Source organism: Lycorma delicatula, chromosome 5, assembly GCF_047948215.1.
Source record: "Lycorma delicatula isolate Av1 chromosome 5, ASM4794821v1, whole genome shotgun sequence".
NCBI classification, from domain to species: domain Eukaryota; kingdom Metazoa; phylum Arthropoda; class Insecta; order Hemiptera; family Fulgoridae; genus Lycorma; species Lycorma delicatula.
Window position 1 is genome coordinate 131,555,017 of NC_134459.1, and position 20,145 is coordinate 131,575,161.

The 20,145-nt window shown below is 29.0% G+C and overlaps 1 protein-coding gene across 1 annotated transcript in view; it reads left to right on the forward strand.

Annotated features, from left to right (window-relative positions):
* LOC142324536 (neural cell adhesion molecule 2-like) overlaps positions 1-18,189 on the forward strand; it is a 1,211,812-nt gene extending 1,193,623 nt beyond the window's left edge. Inside the window, exons 14-15 of the mRNA XM_075365375.1 lie at positions 1,803-1,886; positions 17,916-18,189. Of these exons, the coding sequence (XP_075221490.1) occupies positions 1,803-1,886; positions 17,916-18,005 (174 nt within the window). The 3' untranslated portion in view covers positions 18,006-18,189. The remainder of the gene's footprint in view (positions 1-1,802; positions 1,887-17,915) is intronic.
* The last annotated feature ends 1,956 nt before the right edge of the window (positions 18,190-20,145 follow it).

Here is a 20,145-nt window from a genome sequence, read left to right on the forward strand (position 1 = left end):
TTTCAGTACAGTAATATTTTGGGGTAGAATCCATAAAATGTTTGGAACAATTTGATGCTTTTTTACCAGTCGAATAACACAATTTTAAGATTTACAAGCAAGTTAATAAAAAATATTTATTTTGAGGATGTGGATATAATTTTTGCTGATGTTCAACTTTTGGATAATCCTCTTTGAATTAATAAACTTTGCACCGGTATTCATTGTCTTCTTATAATCGCCGGTGGGAATCCGATCAAGGTACACGTTTTGTTCTGTATGATTTTCCAATAAGAGCTATTGAATATTGCTAAGTCTTCCCTATCAGATGGCAGCACTTTCGTTTTCTACATTTCATATCAGTGTCATCTGTTTCAATTTTAGTTATAAAGCGATACACAGTAAAGTTGTTCACATTTTTCATTTTCACCAGACCAAGAAATTCGTGATGTTATGCGTAAAACTGATAATATTGAATCTAAAATAATACAGCTGCAAACATGTACATGCTAATTTAATTTAATTTTCAGAAATTAGTCTGTGCCAAGTCCACCAAATAGCAAATTTTAAAGAGATATTTGGTTTTAACATGCTTATAAGATACAATTCATCCAGGAATTGAAGTTACCAAATCACAGGCGATCAATGAACCGTTATTGATTAGGTGACTGAAAACAACAAAATAGTTAACGAGCTCTGTTTTCATTGTAATGAATACGCTGGCAAACAAAACTGTTACCTCAGGGCTAACTAAATCCAACAGAAATTTAGTAATATATTATTCATTCTGTACTATTTCACTTAAGTGCGATTCATGAACCTAGTGTTATTTTGTTTTCTGGTTACTTTTATGTAAATGAAAACGACTTAATTCTAACGGGAAACGACGATTGTGGCTGTAGTTGACTAATGCGAATTTGGACCATATTTAGTTTAAAAAAGTTGCGACATACCTTACAGCCAACAACAATACGATGCCTTCTTCATGATTAAAGTTCAGATGTATTTAATGAATCAATGTTGTGAGCTGGCTCTAAGATCATCGGTGACTGTTTAAAACCATCGAATTATTTTCTTCCGGAAAATAATTCAGTGAGAAAATATAAAATCAATATGCTCAAAAACCAGATTTGAAAACTTCATGAGATCGAACCATATTTATGCTAAGATTTTATGGAAACGAGATTTATCTTAATTTTGTTAAAATTATTTAAAATTCACGGCGGTAGTTAATTATCCAATATGATTTTAAATACATAACTTGTGATCGGTCATTCAATTAGAAAAAAAAGATGAATTTAAAATTGGTAAAAGGTGTGATTTATTTTTAATTAGAAAAGTTATTTATTTCTATACTAGTATATACATATATTTTTTTTAAATCATTCAACAACACTTAATTCTACTAGAAAACGTTTATAATTCATTAAACATGTAATACTCGTACGCTAATTGCAAATAATTGTTACTAAATAAATAGAGTAATAAGTTTTAACTAAATATAAATAAATAGTTTAGTTACAAATAAGTTTTAACTTAGTTTTCCAGTATAACGTTTTTATCGCTTTACACCCTTAAGGATTGACTTTTATCTTTTTTATTTTATTTTCTGAACATCTTGCGCTCAAAAGATATTAAATCAGTTACCGCTCTTTAAGAAAAATGATTTTTTCATCAATTGTAATCTTAAATTGTATTCATTTTATGATGTTATATAATTATTTTTCATCATTACTCCTTGAGTTAGAGGTCATTTTTTCCTATTTTCCTTTATATAAATATATATATTTATAGTACATAATATACATTTTTATTTTTTTCAGGAAGTGATACAAACCGAATTAAATTGTCCACAGGCATCTTGTAGACTTACAGAAATACCAGTTACACCCCTCATGATTAGAACGGTAAGACATTTTTTAATTATAAATATATTATTTATTACATATTTTTTAGCACTATTATACTTTTTGGCATGTTGTTTTATATTTTACATTTTAAATAAATTGCATGTGTTTTTTTAATAGCTTATTACATTTTACTTAATTTTGCTTAAATGCATTCATGTTTATTTCTTTTTGTGTATTATTAGAGTAAAATAAGTGCGTATGCTTAGAACACGAACCTCTTATTTAGTATTTTGAGTCACCAAAATGGAATCAGCTCTACGCATGATATTTTGTGCGCGCGGGATAGGTTTGTAATAATTTATTGTTTTGAAGGCGTAATTCGAAGATATTTGGCGTAGTAGCGTAGGAAGTATTTTTAAAACATACTTACTAGACCTAAAGTTTATTTGCCATTTTACACTATCAACTCTAGATTTTAATAACTTTGAAGGATGTATACGAGTATTTGTGATATAAGAGGAAACGTTATAAATTTACTTTTAATATGGGAAATGATGTTTTCTGTGCAATAATTTCCTATTGAAAACTGAGTTTTTCTGTATCCTCTGTTTAAGAATTTGAACAAGATTTAAGAATTTATATTTAAACAAGATTTTTAATGTCTGTGTTTAGCTTGATCGTACGTAAACATATGCTTACTTAAATAAGTGTAGTTATGTAATTATTATTATATTAGCTTGTAATTGTTATCATTATAAAAGCATATTTATACCTAATTTTAAGTAGTATGCATTGTAAGTAATTTTTTTAAATTTCCCCCGTTAGAATGTCTCGTGATTTACTTATAAATCTCTTCTTATTTTTTGTGATTCGTGAATTTTATTTAAATTTATTTGTTTAACCTTATTGTCAGATCATAATATAATCTTGGTATGTGGTCTTAACTCAAAAGATCTTACCCTATGTTATATAGATACATCTTAGATAATATAATGCATTAATTCAGCCAGTATTTGGGTGATATAATCTGTTGTTTTTATACTATCTGTCTTAGCATCTCTTACGGCTGTGATGAATATAAAGCAGCGGAGGCACAAGACAATAATCAGAGATGCTTTCTCTGAGAATAATGATGTTATATAGCTCGTCCGTATAGAAACAGAGTGAATAACATTTATATTTTAGAAAGGTAAAATATTGATATACGACTACTCATTCGGCTTGGTAAAGAAGACAACGGGAAACCACTAAACGTTTCACTTACCCTATTAATCCTGGAAAAAATGCGTCTTATTTCTGGGAATGGCAGTGCACTTTTGTTAGCCACTTGTTTGTTTAGCAACCTAATTAAGACATCCAGCATACACAGAGGTCTTCTAATTTACCATTACTTGCTTTTAAGTACCTCTTGTATTTCTTTTCTCGGTGCAGGTAAATTTTTTTATATATATAGAGTTTGTATTTTTATTTTGTAATTTTTTTTATTAAATTGTTTTAAGAAAGCAGTCTTTGGAAAAATTCTGTCTGCTTCCATTTGTGATAAAATAAATAAATAAACATGTTACTAATAATTTATTAAGTGCAAATGAAAATTATTACAAAAATAAAACTCTTTCTAAAATAGGATAGAATTACATTTTTCCTACATAAAATTATTTATTTAATACATTTCGTTTGCTCTAAAAATCGTTTACATATAAATGAAAACATTTTTTATTTTTATTTTTTTCAGTAAATTAATAAAATATGTGTTTATTTTAAACAGAATTCCCTATACCAAAATGAATAGAGTAGTTTACGTAGAAATTTATTTTCCATGAAAGTATTATATGCAAATTAATATATTTATAAATCATATTATATGAAAATTTTACGGTAGCTTTTATTTCCGCTGCATGTTTTATTAAAATTTGTGATAACAGTATAATTATAAGGTAAAATACAACCGTTATTTCAATTTCCCTGATGAAACCTGACAGAATTATTCATCTCGCTTTGAAATTTGTCCTTTTTTGTATTATAAAATTCCAATTAATAGTTTACATAACATTTATATATTGAAAATAAATATTTAGCGTTGGTATAAAATATTCTAAATTTTATTAATGGTTTAATTATTTGTGTCTACACCTCAGTATTTTTTTTATTTTTTTATTCGTTTTACTCATTAAGATATTTTGTTTTATTAATGTAAATATAAATATGTAACATTTTTGTAAATAATTGTAGCAGTGTATAATTCTGAACTAAAAGTTAACAAAATAAATAGAAAATTATTTAAAAAAAAAAAAAACGATATGGTTGTCGTATTAGGAAAAAGAAAAGAGGGAGGATATATATTTTTTAATTCACTATAAAAAAACAGCTTCTATAGACATAAAGACATGTTCAGAGATGTTTTTCTTAAATCGCCCATATATGCTCTGAATATTAAGTTAATCGATAAATATTTTTGAGGCCAACAAAAATTTACAGTTTTGATTTGGCTTAAAGATTTGTATTCAATAAATTCTTTTATAATACTCTGAATTAATTATTAATTCTAGCTTTGGTGATAAATTATAATAAATAAATTCAGTTTAGCCCTTGTTTATTTTTGCATTTTTTTTATGAAATCTTTCATTTACTCTTCTTCTTCTCCAATTCACTGATTTGATACTCTTTATCTATTTGAAAATTGTTCTATTCTTGAATGAATCCTCTATAACTAGTCATGTGTAATGCCACATGAGATGAATAATTTGGCCGCATTAGGTCCATATAATAGCATCAATTAATTTTATATTCCATCGTATTTTTTTTCTTGGTTAAATTTTTCCAATTCGTGTTTTATAGTTACTTATGCTATTTTTCAGATTCCAGCCCTTCACGTCCCTAGGAAACCGCATTTCTGCACCTCTTGTTCAAGTATGGGTTGCTCTTGTACAGCATCCACGTCTCGTTTTCAAACAGTGCAAACGAAACACATAAATTTCAATCTAATATTAGTTTTGTAAATATATTTCAGAGCCATGCAAATAGTGCTACAAATATATTCTTTATTAAATATTACTACTTATTTGTAAGATATTATCACATATGATATTTACCACATGTCAAGTGATTAGAACTAATCATTGGTACCTAAGTCCAGTTAATTCTAGTTAATTATTTTTATCCCGCCGGATAATCCTGCAAAATCATTATTTAGGAGGCGATCCTCGTCTCCTGTACGATGATCGGAGATATATTATTTCATTTATTGTGCCAATTAATTAGTTTTTAAAATAATGATAGTAATGCATCGACTAAGATTATTGCCTTCACTTAACGACAATTCACCATTCATATCAAGCATAAATTAATATTAAAAGTATCTGTAGTAAAACTTCCAAATATTAAAAAGGTTTTACGTGTATTTTTTTTTTTTCATTTATGCCACTACGTAAATACGTGATGTATGTGTGTATGTACATCACTAAATACCGTATTTGTTGTATATGTAGTTTAATATATATATATCCTTTTTCATATGAATTCGTGTTTTATTAATCCAATAAATGAAACATTTTTACTAGCAAAGTGATAAGAATTTTTTTAATAGTTAGGGAGCAGTACCTATTAAATATGAGTCCTCTACATTTATTTTATGGTAGTCTAAATAATCTTATGAAATGCCTACAAATATGATTATGCTTTCCTTTCGTGACGCAATCATAAATACTGCTATACTTATAGATGAAAATAAAAATTTGCTGCTATGTTTAAATTATAATCGGTTCCAATTTACCGGAACCATAAGTAAATTTTAGTACAATAAAAAAAACGGCATGAGGAGTTTCCATTGATTTCCATCAAAGAATTGTTTATACATGCATATTTTGTAAGTACACATAAATATATAATAAACGTAAATATATACATACAAGGATGAGTTAAAGGAATATTGATAAAATTCAGAATATAAAAAGCTAAGAAATCACCAAAGAATAATTTTATCAATCCCACAAAGAATAACTCATCAAACAAAGAAACAAATCCAAGAACCAACAAAACTAAGTGGCGAAACGAAATGAAGAATTTGACGATACCCTAGGGTAGTAGATTCAACTTAAATCTCGGAGAACTTATAGGTCTACTATATGCAGTTGCTTTAGGCGCCTAATGTCCTCGCTGTTATTCAGGAGGTTAACCGAGTGCCTGTTTATAAAGTTAAAATAATATTTTTTTATTTATTTAGATACTTATTTTCCATAAGTTTTGTTTCAAGTGAAGTACAACATAGTTGATAATGATCATAGTGATTAATATGACTTAATAATAAATAACCAATTAAATAAAAAATAGCACACACTTACGTAACTATATATGTAAGTATAAATTATTAATGCAAAAAAAAAAGAGTTAAAATAATTTAAATAGTTTAATCCAGATAAAAGTACTTTAAATAAATTGTCAGGACCGTAGTATTACAGCATTTTTCCAGATGAATAACAAATCTAAATAATATTAATTGGTAATATCGGTCTTGAAAAGTAAATGCCGGGCAGGGTATCCAACGGTATCAACAAAAAAAAAAAATAGAAAGAAAGAAAAAATAGGATATCGACGGTATCAAACCTGCCAAATCCCTTCTGGGGATTGTTGGTAGAGCTTGGTCAAAAAAGTAACTAAAAATAAGATATATATTGTGTTCATGTGTACTTCCGTGCACGTGCGTAATATAATAATTATAAATAAAAAAATCGAAATAATAAATATTACTTAAATACACAATATTTATAATTACAAAAAATATATCCATTTATTATTAATTAATCTATTTTAATCTACGTTTCTAGCAGATATTTTTTTTTTTTAATTATTTGATCACATAAAAAAAAAATGCGTTTTAACGTTAGGTTTATGTAATTGATGCTTTATATTAAGCATCAAGTAATACAAAATTATTGCCAGTCTCCGTGGCGCGAGTGGCACGGCCTTTCATCCGGAGGTTCCGGATTCGAATCCCGATCATGCATGGAATTTTTCGCTCACTACAAAACATTCATCTCATCCTCTGAAGCAATAGCTAATGGTGGTCCTGGAGGGTAAAAAAAAAAAATTTCCACCGGGTTGGAGTCTAGTCGTGAAACGCGTCTTCACAAATCATTTGATTTCGAAGTCGAGAGTTCCAATTTCAAATTCTAGTGGAGGTAGTTACTTTTATACGGATTTGAATACTAGATCGTAGATCTAGTATTCAAATATTAGAAAATATTAGTATTAGTAATTAATATTAGTATTAATATATTAGTATTCAAATATTAGTATCGTAAATCTAGTATTCTAGTATTTTTTGTTCTTTGGTGGTTGGGTGTCAATTAAGCACACATCTCAGAAATGGCCGACCTGAGACTGTAAAGATTACACTTCACTTACACTCATACCTACAATCCTTAACCATCCTGTGAAGTAATAACTGACGGTGCTTCCCGAAGGCTGTCGGACGAAAGATCGTTCTTTAATTAGCGTGGCATTTCTAATAACCTCTAAGTCTCATTAAGCAGATATCAAATATGGCGGCTTAGAACAATTGCGCGTAACTTAAAATTCCGATTCTTATTGAGACATCCTTTTTATATCCAAATCATATATCCCGAAATAATTCTTTATCGTAAAATAAAAATATTTTAGTATGTAACATAGTAATTACTCTTTGAATTTTGTGACAATTTTGTTTAGCTTGTATATGGACGCTAATCTAAAAGCAAGTCGGCCCTGTGGCGCGAGTGGTAGCGTCTCCGCCATACATCCGGAGGTCCTGGATTCGAATCCCGGTCAGACATGACATTTTCTCACACGCTATGAATCATTCATTTCATTCTCTGAAGTAATACCTAACGGTGGACCCGGATGTGATAAAAACAAATCTTAGTGTGCTGTGTTTTTTTTAATATGACTTGATAAGGAAAAATAAATAAATACATATATATATATTTTCTTACTTTTTGCAGCTAATTAAATATTTTTTTTTTTTAATTTTTAAACATTTCTGAAGTCTTCTGCTATTTTAATAAATAGAACGTTATTTTTTTCTTTGTTTAGTTTACATAGATTTGATTAAAAAAAAGCTTTACTTTTACTTTTGGGTATATATATATATATATATATATATATAGATGCTTATAAATAACCGGGTTTGTATTAACCCAAACTTTTTTAATTTAATTTAATCCTTAGTTAAGATTAAAGAATTATAATTATAAATATATTTATAACTTCCGTAATTTAATCTTAATTGAAACTTAATAAACTTACTTAAATAAACCTAAAGATAATATCTTATTAGACAAGCGTATAAAAAAATTGTAACGCAAAATGTCAGTATAAAATTAATTTTATTTAATTAATACTGTACGCATAACTTAAATTAACGCGTTATAAAATGTACTCGTTGAAATATATCTAGGATGGTTACGTATAAAAAAAATATAAGATCTCTGTAAGAAGCTTAACTCTGATGCTTTATTCAATTCCCCAGTGTAAACAGGTGAGGAGATGGTTTAAATAACTAACTTAATTACGTTGTGCTTAATTATCTTTTTTGTCTTTATTTAGTAAAAATTAAATATTATTATTAAAGTTAACAACAAATTAGCTTTCATAAAGTGACATAGTCTAGTTTTTTTTTTTTTTTAAATAATAAATAGAAAGATAAATAGTTCTTCCCAGTTGGGTAATTCATTTGAAAGTTTTTTCATTAAATAATAAACATCATCTCTTCACGTAAGATATACAATATAGAATTCTATAAAATTAAGTATAAAATAAGCTTCGTTATTGCAATAATTCATATTTCAAAAATCGGCTTTCTAAAAAAAACGGATTTTAATTAATATGTCTCATTAAATAAATAACCATACAGGAAAAAAATAATTAACTCTCCGTCATTAATTGAGGAAAGAACAAAATATAGTTATTACTGGTCTGATTCTGATTGGAATTTACGTAATATTTTAATAAAATTCACACACAAATTAAATAATACCTGCATAATTACCAGATTATTAGAGCTGAAGTCATTTTCTAATGGAAGCCATTGAAGTGTTTTTGCACTTATAATAATGAAAAGACTTTTCATTATTTTTTTTCTCTTTTTTTCACCTAAATTTTATCCCAAGTATATTTGCTACATCCTACATCCTTTAATTGGTTTTACATATTTCATTAATTAATTATATCAATTAATACTTTCTGCTCCAGTTTTTTTTTTTTTTTTTTTTTTTTTTTTAATAGCTTCTGACGTATGGAAAGTGCTTAACGTTCTCAGTGGCAGTATTTCTTTTTTTGAAAATTTTCGTTATATAACCAGTCGCTGTGGTGTAGATGTCACATGTACCACTGATCGTCTCATGCGTTTCGGCGGAATTGGGATACCAATCTGCATTAGTTTATGCCTGCACCAGCGAACAATAACAGGAAACCACTTGAATTTCATTAATGGCTATGGCATGCTTTATTATTATCCTGAAAATCACTGTGCCAGTTTCAGTCTTGGGAATGACCTTAACCTCATGTTACCTACAATCTAAATGGTTATGAGAGCTAATGTCTATATATATATGTACATAATATATTTTCTTCTACATAAATAAAAATGTAAATGTTGTTTTGTTCAAAATCTTAAATCTCCGGAAGTTCTTCACCGACTGCTTTGAAATTTTGACACAACGTTGAATTCAAATACGCGCGTGTTTTTATATACATACTATTTATATACCTAATTTGTCACACCTGTGACAGGTAAAAACATGTTTTTTTTTTTAAAAAACGGAGCTATCTGTTGGACGTAAAGCAACACACGCTACACTAAATATTTTACAATTTCATTTCAGTGTTTCCGATATGTGTGTCCAGTATAGACTAAAAAATAACTGGTCGTATTTACGCGCGGGGAAAAGGTAGAAAGGGAAAAATCGAAAAAGGTAAAAGAAAAGAAGAGGAAAATGGAAGAAGGGGAAAATTAAAAAAAAATAGAAAACGTGAAAACGAGGAAAGGAAGTGGAAAAGAGAAAGAAGAAAAAAGAAAATGGTAAAGGGTGAAATAGGAAGGAGTAAAGTAAATAAGGGAAAGAGAAATGGGGGAAGGAAAGGAGAACTGGGAAAAAGGGAATTGGAAAAAATGAAAATGAGAAAATGAAAATAGGGAAAGGGGAAAAAATGAAAAGGGGAAAAGGGAGAAAAAGTAAAAGGGAAAGGTTAAATTTGTGAATTTCTGTAATGTTCATTTTGTTAATGTTTTATCAAAGTTTCAATTGTATTCATTTAATCTATATACATAATCAAATCTAGTAATAGCAAAGCATTACCGGGTGCTAGAATATAAATTTTATTCAACAATCTAGTTGTCTGTTCAGAAAAATTATCAAAAATTTCTTTTTACATTTATACATAATCTGCAACATCATTTTTTAATCTTATTCAAAAAATTTCCAATTTTTCCTGTAACTTAACCGCTTTTGGTGAGTTATAAAGTACTCCACTTCTGATAAAACACTTTCTTTTCAAATTCCTTTGTTTATATTATTTGATATACTTTGTTTATCCAGCTCTTCCAGTTTGTACGAGCCTAATTTAGATGTACTCTTTATTTTGTCTTTCCTTTATCATTTTTACCAAATAAATCACAATATTATTTCTTGTGACACTTTATAACCATAATTTTGTTGTTATACGTTAAAAATTTAATTTATTTACGTCCAGTTAAGTTGTTCATTAATATTCAATACAAGAAAAGTGTATTTAGTCATCGCCGAATCTTTCTTGTATAAAGAAAACTAAAAATTTCTTGTTGGAAGTTTAAGTCTTAGTTTATGGCTAGGATAGTCGTTCTTAAATTTTCTGTAGTATGATAATGCTTATGCTTTTATGAATTGTGTAGCCCTACAATATCATCATATCAATAAAATACGTTTTTTTGTTTTTTTCATATCAACATTTTTAATTAAATAGATTGAATAATTTTAATTTGATTTAATAATAGTATAGTTATTATTTTTCATTTTTATTTATATTATATATCTGAGTAAAATATTTTATCCATTCAAATTCGGTTTGTGACCCTTGGGGTAAAAAAAAATCAACACTTAATAATGTATTATAAAAATAAATAGAGTTCTTTGAAGTGGCATAAAACGATCTGTAAAATATGTACTTTCTTTACAAAGGTAAAATCCATGATAAATAAGCTCTATTTATATTTAAAAATAAAAATATTAAAATTTAAAAATATCCTTAAAAGAACCTGTTTTGACAGAAGTTTTAGAAAACAGAATTCTAATATTTACTAGAAAAAAATTAATATCAAATAGTAACTTTTAAAATTGTAATTCTCTGGTAATTGATTAGTATTTGTAAAAACTTTATAAATAAAATTACGAAAATAAATTTTAAAATGAAGTAATTTAAAAATAAAGTTTTTTTTTTTTTTTGTCTTCAGTCATTTGACTGGTTTGATGCAGCTCTCCAAGATTCCCTATCTAGTGCTAGTCGTTTCAAAAAAAAAAAAAAGTATAATCTATTTAATTATTTTTAATTAGTTGTACGTATTGTTTATGGAAATATGTATGGAAACGACCAGCGGCTGAAAAATGTCAAGCTTTTCCCGCAAATCAAATTTTTGTGGACAGTGGAAGCAGATATATTAGTTTGATGTTTTTATATAAGCATAATTAGGTAGATTTCATAAGAAATCTACCTATTTTAATGGGTAACATGATTCGACATCCGGAAAATTTCGACATATCTTCACGTTTCACATCCCCCAGACCTCAAAACCACCGTCAGTTCAAAAGTTTATACGTATATTTATATATTCAGCGCGCGCGTGTGTATTTCACTTTCTTGTGGAGACGATAATTGCCGTAATTTTGCACCAATCACATAAAATACATAAAATATAACGACCCAAAATCTCGAGTTCGTTAATGGGCAAAATCGGACTACGGGGGTGGAAATGGAAGGGCTTTTTCGAAAATTCAAAATATCGCTATAACTTTCCTATTAAGTAAAATATCGAATTCATTTATTGTTCCTACTATTCTATGAAAAAGAACGTAAAAGTTATCTAAGTAATATCACCAACCATTGGTCCAATTAGTGAAAAAATCGCGTTTCGAAAACAAAAAAAAATCATACCTCCCATAATAGGCACAGCATCGAATCTGTTTAAATTGGTCCTCTAAACATAACATAATATAAAACTTGTCTCAAATAATTTTTGATATGACCAACCCTTACGGCAAGGGATGATCAAAATATTGTTGGAATTGTAAGAAGATGGGGCTTGTCGTAATCATTGTCGTATTGAGTAAATTTGAATTTTTTCTTATCTTTAAGGTGGAAATCTTTTTTATTCACTACTTTGCATCAGTGAAATCTACTTCCGCCTTAAGGCATACCGAAAGGGATTTTTTTAAATAGGGATCCTTATATAAATATTTTAATATTCATAAAGTTGCAACACTTTCGATGTTTTTTTATTTATCTAAATAATAGTTAAAATATTAATCTATGGAATGCATTTAAATTATATGGTTGTGACAGTGAATCGGAAATTTGGCAACACCGGGTACGATCTAATATTGAAAACGTGAAGAATGGAGTAAACGCAACTTGTTGTATTATAGCTGTAGTTTTACCACTCAGTTATGATAGAGTCGTCGCGCTGTGTGCGCATCTTGTTTTTGCTGTTGAAGTGTATTACAGTAACAATTTTTGTTGAGCAGCGAGTGTTTTGATTTCATTTTAATATTCCTGGAAATAATCTGATACCACCTAGTGCAATAAAAACGTACGATAAAACCATGGATAAAACGGGCTCCACATTTAAAAAAAAAATTGGAAGCATTAAAAATGTTCGGTACTCCAGAAAATTTTGCTAGAATGGAGGCTGCTTTTTTGCAAAGTTCTACCCGATCAGCATGATGGTATTCAAAATAATTAGACATTTGTAATCGCTGAGAAAGAATCCTTTTTATACATTTACCATCTGTGTTAGATTCAGATCGTACTTGTAGTAAATAATGTTGATCACGCAAACCGGACTTCCTTTCTGTCACTTTTCTTTTTTTCACTTCCTTTCTGTTTCTTTTCTATCTGACATTTTTAATGTCTTAGACATTAAAAATTTTAATCCAGACCGTCTAAACAATCTTTTGATGAATGAGGATGCTCACTTTCACCTTTCGGATTTCTTCAATAAGCAAAACTTTCGCTACATTGGGCGTAAATTCTCAAAGATTACGCGAAAAATGATTTCATAGTGTGTAAGTGTCATCCTGACACAATAGGGGAAGACACCTTCCGTGTAACGGTTTTGGTCACGCCACGCCCCCCCTCCATACCTAGCCCTAATGGGCTTTATCGGAGGTCATTTTTAATACCTTGGCAATGAAATCTTTCAGTCTAACCTCAGCCAGTTTGTCACCGATGAGAATTACACAAGTGTCATTCCCGTCGGTTTACTACTAACATAAACTCCAAACAAAACATATCAAACCAGGACTCAAACAAGACTGAATGACTTCCTAAGAACGAAGAAACTGAACTCTACCTACCCGAAAGGTAAAAATGAGTTCGGCGCACAACGAATCATAAAACTTAACACAAAGCATAACAATAACAACAAATATGTAACTTAACAGTAACATAAAACATAACTAACGAAAAACAAACAAATCTATAACCAAACAGAAACAAAAACGGCAACAGTTTAGCAAACCATAAAAGAAAGTAGCAATAAAAGCAAACATAAATACAAAGAAGGAAAGTTCAAGCGGAACATCACACCCCTTCAGCGATCCCTTCTTTCACCAAATATGGTGATAAAACCTTCTACAATTATCCATTCGGCCCTGCTTTTCCAGTTAACAAGGATATCAAGGGTCGAATCGGTAATATCAAGCCGAAAAGTGGTCTCCGTGCGTATTCAGTCGTAAACTAGCACATTCATACACCACATGATAAGCATCATCCAATAATCTGCATTGTGGACACATACCAGAGTTCACCAGGCCAAATTTCTGTAGTCTGTCCTGAAAAGCGCCCTATCCTAAAAAAAAATTGCGTCACATAGTTGTTCGGATGTATTCAACGCGCGTCCCGAAAATTAATAACATTAGGGAAAATATCATGCGTTTAACGCCCTCACTCTTTCTTATCCCATCTGGCCTGCAACAGGGCGACACGTTTATTTGCTCCGAAGTCAATCCACCTGACTTTTTAGCAACATAACGCTATTGTCTCAGACGCAATCAAGTCTATAACAGTTTCATGCCTGCGATCACCCAGATCGTTTACAATGAAATTGTACGGCAACAACCCGTTACTGTTAGTAATATAAGGGTTGAGCCCGTAACATAATATTTCGATAGCTTTTAAATTTTAGCCTATCCGCCCAAAGAGGCGCCGCATATGGTATAATATCCTCACAGACGCCCTTATACAAGATACTCATATTCTTAAAGTTAAGACCATAATCAGGATTGACCACACGGCGAATTCCGAAGAAGGAATTACAGGCCTTCCCCGCGTCGTATTGAAAGTGCTTCTTAAACTTGAATTTATCATCAAGAAACGCCCATGATCAAGAAATGACACGATCAGACATCTCAGTGACTGTCTGATCGTGTCATTTCATCATTTTAAATTAATAGCATATTTCTTTGAGGACGACGGACGTGTGTAACTCTAGATTTGCAACGCCAAGTCAGCATATTAGAAAACTTCCTTCAGCGTGAATTAACTGGACATCCTGTAAATTACAAATCTTTATTTCAACAAGATAAATTACATTTTTACAATCCGCTCCTCAAGGGCTTCCATGACAGTTGTAAGGAATCGTTTCCTAATCACGGTATCTCAAAGAAGTAGATATTCCGTGACCCAAAAGATCAGCAGATCTGTTTTTCTGTGATTTTTTCCTTTGGGGTAAACCTTTTGGAAAATATGAAATGAAACAAGGGGTAGTAGTTTTATACCACCATCTCTCAATCGCTAGTAGTAATGTGTCAGAAAATATCAAAGACCACCGGGTTGGTCTAGTGGTGAACGCATCTTCCCTAATCAGCTGATTTGGAGTCGAGAGTTACAGCGTTCAAGTCCTAGTAAAGCCAGTTATTTTTACACGGATTTGAATACTAGATCGTGGATACCGGTGTTCTTTGGTGGTTGGGTTTCAATTAACCACACATCTCAGGAATGGTCGAACTGAGAATGTGCAAGACTACACTTCATTTACACTCATACATATCATCCTCATTCATCCTCTGAAGATTTATCTAAACGGTAGTTACCGGAGGCTAAACAGGAAAAGAGAGAGAGAAAATATCAAAGAGTTTGACTAAACTGTTTTTTCTCAGAAAAAATCAACTGTTGTTTCATTTGAGACAATCTTGTTATTTTTCCTCCCGATAGTAATATTTAAATGCAAACACATTTATTTACCAAACAGCATAATCAGATCACTCTAACAAACATTAAGTTGACGCGAAAATAGATAAAGTGAATAAACTGTTTATATGCTGAGAAAAGTCATTTTCCCAGCAAACTGCTGTTTTATCAATAATAAACACCCTGTAATTAGCTGCTAAGATCGAATAGTTTAAAAAAACCTTACAGACCTTATTTATGAGAATACTGTAATATTAAAATATAGAATAAAAGGGTTAAAAAATTGTCAGATCTTATGGTAAAATTATATGTGGTTGTTATGTCCTTTGCGATGTGGAGGACCATAAAACCTTTGTGGCAGGTTTTAGAGCGAGTATGAACTCTAGATGCATAGGTGATGAATTGAAACAACGCCTTGTTGCTTATTGAATTTGTGTTTAATCGCTTGTCGTCTTCACATTTCGATAACATATAATTGAATTTCTAACATATAACGTAACAAACTTAATTAAACTTAATAACTAATAAGTATACTAACAAAATAAGCGTTCATCCGAACATTAGTATGCGTGTCCATCCGGAAGACCACTCTGGGTCAGATTCTGGCGCCAAATGAACAAAGGTCGCTACATCATAATGACCACTCCTTGCGATATTATGACGTAGTTATCGTATGACCATAGTTTGCCGGAGAACCGTAGCCCTAGCTAGGTAGCAGCACCGAACGGCACAAGTGGAACGTAACAGTGGTATTCGTTGGCGTTAATCGAAACATGCTGTAGCTTGCAGCCGATGCGTTGAAAAATATTAAAATGAAACTGTTTTTTAAAAGCAAATGAAAATTTTTTAACGAAGAAAACAAGCAGTTAAGCGTCTCCGCCTTTCATCTGGAGGTCCCGAATTCGAATTCCGGTCAGACATGGTATTTTGACTCGGTAAAAAATTGTCATTTCATCTAATCCTGTAAAGTAATACCTAACTGTGGTCCAAAAAAAAGCTGTGTAAAAATGAGTCATGAACATTAACAAATTAATAATTCAACCTGTTTTTCCCAACAGTTTGTAAAGAAAGTTTTCCCTTGAAGAACAGTTGGTTCAAATTTATTTGGCCACTATGCAAAATGAATATCTTCGAGGTATTATTTTTAATTAATTATAAATAATGTATTTTCATTTAATAGAGAATAATGATGAAGTGATACGTTTTTCTAGTTATTTATGGTGTATTTTTAACATTCGATTCACTCCAGCATCTTTTATAAAAAGTTACTCCTTAAAATGGTTCTTATTTATTTGTTATTGAAAAAAACAATATATAACTTTATTCAGTAAAATAAATACATAATTTTACAATCTGTAAATTTCCTTTTTTTAAGGTACAAGATAGAAATAAACGACTAGGTAGTAGATATTAGTTTGACAAAAATTCCAAAATATACTATCAGAATAAGTTGGATAGATCGTAATATAATATTAACATTTCTTAAAATATTTGATCTTTATCGGACTTCCACACATTAATTAAAACATGCATGTTCTTGTTATCTATTGAGTAACCATTATGCATTGCATGAAATATGGATTTGTTTTGTATGCACAAGATTTACTTTTTTATGTAAGCATGCTTTTTTTCATATTTCATTCTTATGGATTAAATATTTTTCTGATTTTCTATATTAGTCTTTGTTCATTTAAATTTAACATAATATTAGTATTATTTATTCTTAGTCATCGGTTCGTAAAGAATTAGGTTTTTCCAACAAGAGCAGTTAAAATGATCTTATACTTGAATATTCTGCAGTGTTATATCAAATAGGGATTAAAAATGTTTTTGAAACATAAAACTCTGGATTGTTGGTGATATGATGCAACAAAGACAATTTGATCTATATATATATATATATGAGCAGATTTATTTTAGTTATAATCATTATTAACTTCAGAATCTAAAATTAGCTTTAAAACGCCGCTTTAATCGTCGATTCAGCACAGTTTAACTCAGGTTATGTCGACTCTCAGCTCAGATTCCTAGAATTTTCTGAAGAAAAGAAACTACAGTATAGATTTTCAGGAAGAAATGATGTCGACGATAAGGTTGTGTGGATTTATAATTCCTTCGAAATTGTAATATAGAACTATAAGTTTTGTAAATTATCAGCAGTACAGAAAATTTATAGTAGCTTTGTTTCATGGAAATGTGGGATTTGTACAGACGTTTTTCTACTTTGGTTTGTTGCATTTTTAAGGACTGCTGAACTTCGTGAAATAATTTAATTTTCCAATAAAAGCTACTTATCTTGTCTCAGGTATAAATTGTTTGTAATTTTTTTTTTTTGCTTTAAGTTAACAAAATCATAAAAATATTTTTGTTTTGCACGATTGTCGTTTGTCACACTTGCACGTATTTCTTCGTATGTTTAATAAAATGTACGTTTTTATTATTTTAGTTAATTGCAAGAAATGTGTTTCTCAAATGCACGATTACAAGAAAAGTTTAATGTTGAACGATAAACGTAATTTTTCATCTCTTTTTGGCATGATAAATGCACGTATATTTTGGCACGATAAATTTTGATTTGATAAGAACAGTACGTATTTTTTGCATCAAGCTTGACGTTGACATTAAAAAAATGCTGTGGAAGTATTATCAGCCAGTGGTTTTTTTTCTTGACAGGACAGTCAAGGTTATAGTCAGGATGTTCAATGTATGACATTAGGACGATGGAGAAGAGGTCAACCTTCCGTATCGGCGACAAGATTTTGACAACCGCCTCCTGACGAGGGTATCTCATCTGAAGATATTCAACTCTGACCTGCTACCATTATTGATAATCATAAACTACGAAAATTATTTGTTCTATTATTTTTTATAATGTAATTAAATAATGTTTTTAAAGAATTTGTGAATATTATTATTATTATTATATTGTGTATAAAATATAAACTATTAGTCGATATATGAAATGTAATAATGGATAAAAATAACTACAACAGAAAATAATTCTTGATTATCTGATTTTGATATATTATTTTTTTATAACCTAATAAATTATTAGAAGAAAAATATGTTGGAAAGTATATTAACTATATACAATTATTACGAATTAAATTATACAAGGTTGTCTACATTGTAAGCACACTTTTATCAACGAATCGGATTTTATAAATCTGTATGCTGTGATAATTGTTGGATAAGTAAGAATAATTTATTATGTATTAATAAAGTTATAGTACATAGCAAATATAAAAAATATAAAAGAAATCAAAAAAAAAAGAGAAACAAATATTAATTGAAAATGATAACTAGACTTTTGATAATGAAAAATATTTTTTGCTGAAATGAATTTTACCGAATGGGTATGAAATCTTTAAAAGAAATCAAGCTTCCTATTACACTAATCAACTTTTAAAGAAAAAATGCAGTTATTTACCTTGGATTGAATCTCTTATTTTAATTAAAAATCTGTTATTAAAATTCGATAATGATTGAAAGTAAAATGAGTTACTATATTCTTTTTTGAGTATTTCATAAAATATATTAAATCCATCGTAACTTGTCATTTCCTTTAATAATCAAATCTTTGTAACGTTTTAATTTTTCATTAAGATTAGATGTTCTATTCTGTAGAATAATAAGCCTTACAAAATTCTACAAATTAAAAACCTTACTTAAAAATTAGAAATCTAATCGAAATTTTTTTACCATAAGAATAAGAATTTTTTAAACATAAACCATTAAAATTCTTAAAATTTCAGTAGCAAACAGTTACGTTTTTTTTTTTTATAGAACATGAGAAAAGAATAGTTATAATTTTTAGGTTTTTCAAAACTTAAAACTTTTCCTGTAAAAAAAGAACAATGTTTATGTAATTTATTGTACTTTAAATATCATATTTGATGTTTACATATAGTAGTACTTCATATATATATATATATATATATATATATATATATATATATATATACTGGAAAACTCTTGTTCGATTTCTGGGCCAGTGAATTTAAAGTAGGTTTTCTAAACTCGCTTTGCTTCTCTTGTAAAGATAGATGGAAGAATATATTTCTGTGCTAGATCTCTATGCATTTAAGCAACATCCATCATTAGATGTTAGACCAAGTACGAGTAACAATACATTATCCAGTCATAACAGAAGATCCATCATCACCTTGTTTACAATCCGTGATATATGAATTTAGTCATTGAAGCTACTTGTTGTTGTTCAAGAAAACAGTTAAGTTTCAATTCTAGAAAATAAATTTAATAAAAATTATGTTTATAATTTAGTCAAAACGGAATAGATTTTAATATTTTTTTGTTATTTTAATACATCTGTAAAATAGATAATCGAAATTTATTCCTGTTGTATAGTTAATAGAAAGACAATAGAAAGTTAACTGAATGATGGAATTGAAAAGTTTTTTATGTGATGTGTGTGGGAAGAATTTTTTTCTTTGGGTTTTATGAATAACAAAAAATTGTTAATTAAAATGTATTTCTTTTATTAAAGATGTCATTGAACTATTTCAGTTATACTTTTACAACTTTACATTTACTATTAGAAAAAAATTCCACATTTATAAATTTTATTATTAAGTTTTATTAATAATAATAATAAAAATTGTATTTTTCATACACAGCAACAGTTACAAAAAGAAAAGTTTTAATTAATATTTAACAAATTAAAATTGTGTAACAAACTAAAGAAAAACTAATTCACTGTTTTTGAAAGTAACCAAATATCTTTGTGAATCATGGTCTGCCAGATTGATAAGATCTGTAAAACTAAACCAATTACGTCTAGAATTACAGTAAATGCAACAATTGCATGATTATTGTACTTTGCCCACAATATTTATCCGTAGTATTTTCTTTTTTTTTTTTACGCGACTGTTATAAATGTAAG